The 11217-nt window shown below is 40.6% G+C and overlaps 1 protein-coding gene across 1 annotated transcript; it reads left to right on the top strand.

The window, feature by feature from the left end:
- The first annotated feature begins 878 nt into the window (after positions 1-878).
- smyd5 (SMYD family member 5) lies at positions 879-11012 on the top strand. The gene is made up of 13 exons (XM_085433863.1): positions 879-1010; positions 2330-2438; positions 2642-2781; positions 4330-4451; positions 4537-4606; positions 5158-5262; positions 5478-5540; positions 7223-7293; positions 7387-7493; positions 7684-7740; positions 7876-7970; positions 8417-8487; positions 8935-11012. Exons 1-13 carry the CDS (start codon positions 918-920, stop codon positions 9083-9085), a joined length of 1254 nt encoding a protein of 417 aa, XP_085289989.1. The 5' UTR covers positions 879-917; the 3' UTR covers positions 9086-11012.
- The last annotated feature ends 205 nt before the right edge of the window (positions 11013-11217 follow it).

Here is an 11217-nt window from a genome sequence, read left to right as displayed (position 1 = left end):
TCTAATTATTCTAAATATTCTCAACTATTTAAACATCTTTCAGTATCCTGCTCTGTTTGCACACTACAACCTGGGTTTGCCACGTATCTGTAATTTAATTTTAATAACTGTACAGTGCTCTGCTTTCGTAACTGTTGTCCATGATGTAAATATGTAAAAATTGTGTTTCTGTTCTGTGTCCTGCTCTGTTTGTATATGTGTGTTTTTTTGTTTTGCTGCTGATACAACCAAATTTCCCCTTGTGGGAAAATTAAAGGATTATTCTATTCTATTCTATTCTATTCTATTCACTTGACTAATTTGTCCTTATGTCATCCGGGGGAAGGGTGGATTTAAAAACAAAAAAAATTTATTTATTTGAAGTTGCATGTTTTGCTGTGTTCCCATGTTGAGTGTTTTATCTTTGCAGTATTGCATGCTTTTATTATATTTACTGTGGACTTGTCCCGGGGACACTTCTCCCCTCCCCCTCCTGATCACTAATTGGACACACTCGCTTTTTTTCGCTTCTAAAAAGTCGACACTTTAATTTTTTTTTGCTTTTAGTGGCATCCAAAGTCCCCTCCATAAATCAAGAAGACAAAAAGGTTTTTGTCCGAATCAGTCTGCGCATCTAAGCTAACTTCATGGCCAGATATAATCAGTCCCAAACACCGTTAAAAACGTCCGTCTGTGTCAAGACTGCGTATTGTATCTGCTTAATTTCGACTGTTTTCAGATTATTTAATAAACAAACGAACAAAAACTCCCGTTAATTTCAAAGCGCATGATCTGAGCATGCGCGGAATGTCTTACAACAGCTACCCAATCGCAGACCCTTCTCAACATTTATGCAACTTTCTGTTCACCACCAGAGGTCGCTGCCGCCTGTCTCACAAATAAAACGTCAACGTCAGAGTTGAAAGGTCGTCTGAAACATGGCTGCTCCCGTGGATGACATGTTTTCCTTCTGCGTGGACCCCGGCAAAGTGTCCAGCTGTGTGGAAGTCAGATTTATCGACAATGTCAAGGTCAGAGTTGTCCGTGATTTTCATATTAAATGGATTTAGAAGAAATCTGCGGCTGAACACAGATTTAAAGCGGCGGTGCTGTAGTCGTATGTCGGCTGTCAGTGCGGATCACAGCCAGGCACGACTGGCTGATGTATGACACACAGTGGAGATTGAATGATTGTCTAAATCCTCCATGAAGGGTTTGATTTCTATGTTGCCTTCAGGAAAATTTAGGACAGCAGCTTCCAGAGACCAAAGTTTAGCTCGCTAATATCACAGTATAAGAACTACTAGCTGAAAATTACCCCTACTATTCATGTCCACTAATAATAATAACTGTGATAGAGTGCTAACAAGTTCACGTCTTTAACTTGGTCTTTCTGTGCGTGTGTGTGTTTTTTTTCTCCTCTTCTTCTTCTTTTAAGGAAATTCTTAAATAGACAAATGTAATCAGTTCTCTTGACACGTGATGTTGCAGGCATCATGACGTTTTCCACAGCTTTCAGGTCACATCATCTGTGAATGAGAATGGAGCCCCTGGTGGACCTGCCTTCTCTGGTGTTCTCTGGAGGATGACAGCCTGTGAGCACAGGTCCCGCTAAACCATGTTGGGCTCTCATGGAGTCTTTTTATGGCACTTTAGTCAGTAACATGCACAGAATAGCCCTTGGGGGTCATTTTGTAGGCCTCTTCCATCGCTCCTCCTGTCCCTCCTTGCACAAAGAAGCAGTTTCTGGTCCGCTTTTCATTTGATGACCTTCTACGCCCTGTCCAGCTCACCTACTGTAACAGCCAGATATCTATCTATCTATCTATCTATCTATCTATCTATCTATCTATCTATCTAGAGATATCTCTCAGACACACAAAATTGAATGAATTTCTGTAGGACAAGCTAGAAAGGGCACTTCTGCCATCTCTTCTTTACTTTGTTACTCTTCATTAATCAGCTGTTATAAATGCAAATACCAGTGGATTGTTAATATAGTCGCATTAATAAACTGAGTGGACTCTAAATGGTGGTGCTTGTTTTTTAAGTGGTCTGTCTGGACTGAATGCAGCAGTATGTTATTCCTCCTCCTTACAGTTTTTACTCATGTTGATTGGTTGATGTGTGATTGGTGGATGAAAAAATGAAAACAACAACTTACAATTTCTGGGGAAAAACATGTTTGGGCTGCAGCAAGTTATGAGTTTTCTTAAACATAGTGATTAAGAAATGAATCATTTTAGGTCCCACTGTGATTTACATTTTAATTTCTTGTAAAATGTTCATAGTCTATAACTTTTCTGTAGTGACTGAAGGCTGCAGTAACAGTTAGTTATTCATGTTACAGGGCAAGGGTCTCTTTGCCAAAAGGAGCATAAAGAAGGGAGAAACCATTTTCATTGAGCGGCCTCTCGTCTCTGCCCAATTCCTGTGGAACACTTTGTATAAATATAAAGGTGAGATGTTTGATGCACATATAGAGAAGCACTTATAAGACTTATAATTGCATCTTTTCATTGATTATTGAGGTTTTGGACTAACTGGACAAAATAATCTGCATGTATACTGCATGTGGATCTACAATGAAACTTATCATCTCAATGCTGCCCTGCTGTGATGTCATCTCTGTTCACCGGCTCTACCATCATGCCCCCTACAGCCTGTGAATACTGCTTACGTGCTTTGGAGACTGCAGAGGGGAATGCGAGAAGACTTAGCGGCATCCCTGGACTCAGCCTTCCTCATCCTGAGCTGTGCCGTGTACGCCCAGAACAGCATCAAGCATGCCTTCAGTGCCAGGTAAATCTATTTTAGTACAGTCCACTACCAAAAAGTATAACTTGCAATTTTTTGTGAAAGTAAAACCCTCACAGCAACTGGTGAGGTCAATATAAGATACAAAACATTGATTTTAACCTGGCAGTGGTTAAGGAAGAGCTTCAGCTACATCAATGGTGGTTGCTTGCTAATCAATCTTTAGAGGCCACTACTAACACATGAAAATGTAAATACATGCCCCCCCCCATTACTAGAAGAGCATACATTTAATCCTCTTTTGCAGTAGAGGATCAATGCCTGTTCGAGAAAGGGCTTGGTTATTATTTGGATGCGAGAATTTGACCACAAAAACTAAAAATTCACCAAAGGATGAGTCAAAAATACAAAAATGGAGGGTTTTTGAATGGTGTAGTTGGAGCACAGATTTGAATCTCTTAAGCGATAGAGCTGAGGAGTCCCGAGCACTTAATCCTGATCATGTCATTAATCTGTATGGGGGTGGTCACCTTGGAGGACAGAAGACAGATTGTAGTAACGTCACTTTTATATGACTTTGAATGTGGAAAGGTTTTTGGTGGCAGGTGGGTTGGTCTATTTCAGAAAGTGCTGATCTACTGGAATTTGCCCAGACAACCTTCTCTAGGCTTTACAGAGACTGGAAGCAAATGGGCTTCGGCAGCAGAAGACCACACCGGGTACCACTCGGGAAACTAAAGTTACAGTTTGAACAACAGAAGATTAGTCTGAGTCTCGGTTTCTGTTGAGGCATACAGATTGTAGCGTCACAATTTGGTATAAATGACATGAAAGCACGGATGCATCCGTATTACATTTAACAATTTAGGCTGCTGGTGAGGGTGTAATGGTGTTGGTGGTATGTTATGGCATTCCTTGAGCCCCTGAGTGTTGTTGCTGACCATGTCCAACCCCCTGTATGACCACAGTGCACCTTTTTAATCTTTACCACAAAGAGTTCAGGCAGTTTTGAGGCAAAAGGGAGTCTATCCCAGTACTAGCAAGGCGTACCTAATAAAGTGGCAAATGAGCCTGTACAGTACCTGCAACAAGCAAACAGGCAGGCAACGCTTAGACTATATTAAAGTGAACTAAACATAATTTCATGCCGTTCTGCTTTGGGGCTTTTGAAGCGCTACACCTTCACTTTTAATGCTCACTGCTTTCTCAGTATAACCGAGTGCTGGATGCAGATTTATCAGATCTGCTTTTCAGAATGGATGATGATGATGATGTTCCAGAAATGCTTTATGTCCTTTATTAACTTCAAAACTGGCTCCAGTAAATTTCATTCTCCAGAAAGTCATAACTTTCCTGATTTCTCCAAAGGAAACTTAAACTCATAAATGGGGATTAAAGAGTTCGGTGATGAATTTATCCCCGGAGTCACTGCGAACTTGGTAAAAGCAGTGATTTAAAAACACGAAGCCATAGTGCTTTACTCAGCCCCGCAGATTCAAGAAATTATAAACCATAAACCCAGTTTCCTCATTAGTTTAACATTTCGAATGTTTTTGTTTGGGGTCAATCCCCCGGCCTCTGCTCCCTCTGTAGGTGATGTACTGCAGCAGCGAGTGTCGACAGGCAGCGGCAGATCAGTACCATCAGGCTCTGTGTCTGGGTCCTTCTGAAGAAGATCCTGATCACCCCGTCAACAAGCTCAAAGATGCATGGAGGTGAGGAAGCATTTTAAAAACGTTCATCTTCTGGGAGCGCTGACTTTCTAATTCACCCCAATAACCTACTGCTGCTTTCTTTCAGGAGTATGCATTATCCCCCTGAGACCTCCAGCATCATGCTTATGGCCAAAATGGTAGCTATGGTAAAACAGGTGAGACTTTTGATTTACAGCTTTGAAAATATTCAAGTGTTTGTACTTATGCTCAGTATTAGAGATGTAATACAAACGCTTCTCTGTAAAGGAACATGATATGCTGCACCTGATTAGATTTTCCTTTTTTTAAAAAAACTCTGTGTTGCTAATGTTTCACTTTTAAATGAAACTATATGAAATTATTGCTGGCTTGAAATGAACTTTGCTGCGATTCAGGTGCTGTAAACAAGAAAAGCTACATGTTAACTTTTGAAAGGTCACAGGGTCACTAGACTAATGTTTGCAGACTTTCCTCTTTTCACCAGACTGACAGAAAACAAATCACAGTGTGATGTATGTATTCATTTTAAAAGTCCTGGTTATTAGTTTCTGAAAACTCTAAAAAGTGTTGACTTCTGTTATAGGATGTTAAGATTACTTGTGCAGGTTTGAATGAGTACTATCGTTTAACCCTTTCAAAAAACACCCCCAAAAACAAACCATGCAAAACACAAGTAGGTGTGTGGGAGATATTCAGTAAGTCACAAAACATTATTTATGTTTTCCAGGCCAAAGATAAAGCACACTTGCAGAAGCTGTTTACTCACTTCTGCAGCCGGACAGCCAACGAGGAAGAGGAGATCGCCCATAAGCTCCTAGGAGAACAGTTCAGAGTGAGTTACCTTCTTCTTATTTCTGCCTGACGTGTGAATTCATTGAGGTACAAAAAGTCCAAAGTTCAAATTCAAACACAGTGTCATGCTGTTATGGTGATCTTAGCTCTTCACAGCTCGAGTAAGCAACACACGCCAGGCGTCAAACATACAAGTGATGTGTATTTTCTGTTATGTAAAATATTACATGAAGTTATTTCAACGTATTTTTGTAGGGGCAGTTGGCCTTGCTGCACAGCCTTTTTACAGAAGCACTTTATGACGACCGTCTCGGCCGGGTAAGTATGTTCTGTGAAGCCACAGCACACGTTGTTTCCTCTTGTTTTCAATCCAGCGTTCATTCATTTTTTTAGAGAATGCTGCCAAAAATATCACAGAAAGCAGTTGTTGCTCGAGACAGCTAATTAAAGCTGCTCACTGGTGGAATTAGAGCTGACAGCTCTGATTGATTTGGCCGCCTTTGCCTCCTTAATATTGTTTGACCTATTAAATCATTTTTACAGGTTATTTATTTATTTATTTAATTATTTTTTTGAACACATGAAAACCTAGTGCCCAGTGACTCTAATCATTATTATCTCACTTGGCAATCACAGGAAAATTGAGAAAAATGCCCTCACATGCTCCCAGAGCCCAGTATTGGTCCAGATGATGATGCTGGACAATACTTCAGCTGCTTAAGATATATGGATATTTTATTTAAGCTATAGGACAAGAAAATACTATTTATATCCTTGTAGTCTGATGTGGCACAAACACTTTCACCATAATACGATGCCAGTGTGCAGTACTGCCCGCCTTCATACTTGGCGAGACAATCCCATTCGCTTACAAGTTTTCCTGCAACACTGAGACACAACAGTGGTCCAAGATTAAATAATAATAGTACATTAATTTGTGGAAACGACAAAAAGAGAAAGTAATGAACTATAAATACCTGCCTGTGTTTTTGGGTTCAAAATGTCTCAAAAGAACATGACAACAGTTTCAGCATGAAACGGCTCGTTTTCTGTTTAGACTTCATAATGAAATGCATAAAATAGTTTTGATACGTTTCCTCACGATTGACCTTTTTGCAGCTTTCCTTCTTGGCTTTAGCCAGAGCAGATTTGTTCCTTTCAACCAGCTTATTTGTCACAAATCTTCAATGACCATAGCATGGATAATCCTCCTGATGATTTACAGAATAGAATCAACTCTTTTATTGAATATGACCTGAAATGATAAAGCCCAACGTGTTTGCAGAGGTAGAAACAGAATGCTGTTTTTCACTTCTACAGGATCAGAAGTCCTTTTTTTTTGCAACCACAGCTGTCGCCATCTGTTAGCTTTGAGATAGAATGCAGGTTCAAGGCGCTTCCTGGGTTTGGCTTAACTTTTGCACCTTGAAGCTACCTTCATGTCTTTATACCGTCTTTGTTTGCGGCCTTTGTAAGAACTGTGAAGCTCCATGTTCACTATTGGTCATATGGAGCAAACCCTTCCCTGTACAGGTAAATAATGCCATAGCAACAGAGTTAGGCTGGAAGAAAAGAACGTACTACTTGGTTTAGCAAGTTGATGGTTGAACTTTATCAAAAACAAGTAAATAAAACCATGTCCTTCACCCTACTTGTATGATATGAGTCAGTTTGCTTAGTTGAAAGAAAAAGACTTAAATTATGATTACGTCATAATTTCTGAGTAATCAAAATCTGGTTTATTCCAACGGACGCTCAGACTTTTTCTGGGAATTCTGTTCTTTGATCGCAGCTTGTCAAATGTGAGGGGTTTCTTCTTCTCCTCATTATAATTGTTTGTATTAGTTACCTTGGGCTTGAAGTGAAAATCTGACTGCTCTATTTTCTTACAGTTTCTTTGATTTGTATAATCAAAGAGGAAAAAAATGTATTAATTACCAAAAGAGTTACTAATTTGCCAGCTCCCTGCGTGGATGATTAACGGTGTGACTGTATTGCAGTGGTTTGTCCCTGAGGGTTTCCGTTCTCTGTTTGCTTTGGTGGGGACCAACGGACAAGGCATTGGCACCAGGTAAATATCACTGCAACCTTTAACCAGCTTAACACTGGGGCTCAATATGGTTCTAACACTCCACTGTCTTTATGTTCTGTTATCCAAACGTAGCTCTCTGAGCCAGTGGGTTCATGCCTGCGATGCACTTGAGCTTCCTGCCCAGCAGAGGGAGCATTTGGACTCTTTTATTGACCAGCTGTACAAGGACATTGAAAAAGGTCAGTTTTATCTCAGTATTGCAGTATTTTCTACAATAAATTCTTTTTGTCTCAACTGAGCAGATTTGCGACGGCTGAATTGTCTGAGTTAGTTTGTATATGTGTGTTGACCAATGCTGTGGTTGTTACATAAACCCGTGCGTATCCAAGCAAAGGTCAGAAATATGCATAATTTGTCTGTTCTGTGCAGAAACCGGAGACTTTCTAAACTGCGAGGGGTCTGGACTCTTTCTGCTTCAAAGCTCATGTAAGTGCTGATGATGTCTCTCTTATGAAAACTGTTACTTCAGATTAAAGATGCTGTTGGTCTGGGCTAAAAGGCCGTATGATAACCTCCCCTGACACACACACACACAACCATATGCTTCTTTGACCTCTGCAGGTAACCACAGCTGCATACCCAACGCAGAGGTGTCGTTCCCCGACAACAATTTCCTCCTTCACCTCAGTGCCCTCTGTGACATCAACCAGGGAGAGGTGAGCTGACACGTCTGGGTTTTGAGTGATAAATTCTGGCCTGAAATAGACTGCACAGAACATTTGTGTGCCCCCTTGTCAGGGGGCATTAAAAGGCTGAGACTTTAAGGATTGGAGCGGGTTAGTCAAGCTGTCAGAAAGATTGAGAAGCCTTGCATCCGCGCGGCACAGTAATGTCACAGTGGCCGTGCTACTTTCACAGCAAAGATCTCCTTTGAATGCTGGCGAAGACTGAAGCGTTTTGTACCAGGAGAGCGAGAGAGCAGGGCAGAGCGACCTCCTGCATGATGAAGCGACGGCATTTTGGGAAAATGTTTTGTGCAAAATCTGGAAAAATTGCAATACGAGTAGTTTGTAACTGTTATGGTACAGTAATATTATATTGATGTTGGGATTCTTCAGCCAGTTCAGGAGCGTGTATGTGTGTGTGTCTTTTCCATCTTCAGGAGATTTGCATCAGTTATTTGGACTGCTGTCAGCGGGACCGAAGCCGACATAGCAGACATAAGATTCTGAGGTAAACATCTGTAATCCCTGGGATACTTCACTTGAACGGGGTCATACTCTTATGAATTCCATCAGGATCAATAAAAAGCCTTCCAGGCAATAATAGGATGTCTCGAAGCAGATAGGCTAGTGGGTCTGATGGTTACTCCTGTGCTCACTCTGCTCATTGATCAGCATGATCCAACAGCTTTTTTTTTCTTTGCAAGTTTCTGAGATGCATGATGGTGTTAGAGCATCCTGTGTTAATTCTCAGTCTCGAGAAGGTGTCGTTTCATTACAGGATGGTGTTGTGGTCCGGAAGTATTAATTACAGTGTTGAACAGTCGGTTGCTTTTGTGCACAGAAGCCACTTAAAAAGCCAAGATTTTCTTAACAGCAAAGTGCAGAATGGTTCTAATTAAAAAGAGCTGTTATCAGAGGTGCAAACAATGTGACCAGTGGGACACTTTCTTCACAGGGAGAACTACCTGTTTGTCTGCTCGTGTCCAAAGTGCGTTTCCCAGATGGATGAATTGGATGTGACATCCGAGGAGGAAGAGGAAGAAGAAGGTGTGGCAGAAGGTGAAACAGAGGGAGATGAGATGGAAGATGAGATGACAGATGTCTGATGAAAGACTTGACCATATTGTTCTCAGCCGCCTCCCATTCCTGCCACCACGCTCAGCACCCATGAAGCCCGGAAGATTTAACGACCAGTCCAGACTATGATCTGCATTTCACTGGTGTCTCAATGTGTGTCGAAAATGGCCTGTTGGCACACAGCGCTTATTTTAGAGATCAGTCACAGAAATTGTGTGATGTACGCCTGTGTGTGTGTAAGACTGATGTTTGTTCTTTTTTTCACTTCAGCACACTGGTGGTTTACAGTGGAACAAAGAAAGTGCGTGCCATTCAAACACATGGGGACTTAAAACTGTCAAATTGATGTTTTGGAGCTCCTTTTAAAATTATTTGAACTGCACGGTGATGGCTTTTTATTAAGTGTTGAGTGAATAATGCTTGGCTAATTGTGCAAGCAGCAGTAGTGTAACATGAATATTTCCTGGATTTCTGGTTGTCCACAGGGAGGCAGAGAGAGAAGCCAGCGAGGGAACTCTCTCAAGCTATTTTATATGGACAACTTGTAAAAATACTACTACTCTCCAAGGATAACTATACCCAATCCCAAATATTCGTTCTACTTGAAGAAAAACGAGTAAAGATTGAAACCTTTTAGTTTTCTGGCATCACTCCAAATCAATACAAAGTTTTTCTGGGTGGTCACCTTTGTCCTTGGATTGCAATCCTGAAGTAGGTGATCTATTCCAAGGTGAAAATCTACCATCCTCAGGATGCAAGAGGCACATATTGCTGCCCTCACAATCAGCAGGTCTACACACACACACACACACACACACACTGGAGAGTTAGAGAGCACTTGTAAAACCATCATCAAAACACCAAATGATGGGATGCCGTTTGGAAGAATGGCTTATTTTCCTCCAGCAGATTTCCAGGAAGCTGGAGAATTGAACTGGAGTTCTGGCAAACATTCATTATCTGTTGTTGTCAGCACCGCTGTCACAATAGAAGTTTCATTCACCACCGATGTATACAGTAAGAGGATAAGAGCAGCTTTAGCACAAGGTCAGGTCTATATCCTATAGTGTAGGTATTTTGTCTGTAATCTGTTGTGTTGGGAGTAAAGAGCCAAAGAAAAACTGTTAAAATTGGCGTTTGCAATGTGTTTGACATGTAAGTTCACTTAATGTAACATTTGTTTCTAAAGACTCTTAAAGAAAACAAAGCAGTTCAGCAAAAGTCAGTTGGTTCATAGGTGCTTCTGTTTTACCTAATATATGTTTCTTACATGACTATGCATACAGTGTTGTTCAGGCTTTTTATTTATAGGCCTAATTACAGCCTTGTCATATGGGAGACATCCAGCCGGTGAATATATAGTTTGGTTTCCACCTCTTGATCTATTGGGTTGAGTTAAACCTTACTTAATGCATTATGGAGACCTTGAGTGGAAAATTGCTTTGTCAGTAACTGTTTGCCCTTTGTTGAGAACTGTATTTCAGACCACGGTTCCATATGAGTGAACTCGCTGCTGCTGCTGTACGTGAATCAATATCACAACAATGACTGTAATCACAAATCGCAGTGTTTTCAGCTGCTCAACAAAGATTGGAAATATTGAACGACAATTTTCTCAGTTAGCAATCAGCGCAGTGGCACAGGAGAACATGGCTTTGTAAGTCGCATGTAAAATTTAAATATAACAGGAGCCTAGCAGTTGTCATTTTTACTGCTCTGGCATAAAGCATTGAAATTGGATGTCTGTTGAGTCATTTATTTGTTTTACACGCCTCCTGTCTTTGCTGCTGAAAATTGTACTTGTAAAATATTTGTTCAGTCCTTTTGCATTAACTTAGTCAAATTGTCTTTCTCAAAGAGGTTAGGTCTTCAGCAGTTGTCTTTTTTTTATTTTTAATTTTTATTTTGGGCCCTTTTATCCTCGACAAATTCCATTAAAGGTCCAAAAGCAATGAATTGATCCTTCTGCAAAGTATCTGCTATGTGTCTAACACCACATTTATCTTATTTCACCGTGGTTAGAGCTCTATTCTTGTCTAAAAACTATTGAAAACACATCAGTGAGCCACAGCAGCTCCAAAGACTAATAATGGCAATCGCTGTTACTGCCACTTGGAGATTTTTTTTAAAGGATTTTTTGACAATGAGAGAAATATAGCAA

The sequence above is a fragment of the Copadichromis virginalis genome, linkage group LG2 (genome assembly GCF_057382275.1).
Source record: "Copadichromis virginalis isolate Kocher_CV1m ecotype Utaka linkage group LG2, C_Virginalis_male_GT1.1, whole genome shotgun sequence".
Taxonomy (NCBI): Eukaryota; Metazoa; Chordata; class Actinopteri; order Cichliformes; family Cichlidae; genus Copadichromis; species Copadichromis virginalis.
Note: the sequence above shows the minus strand (reverse complement) of the source record. Positions and strands in the feature narration are given on the sequence as shown.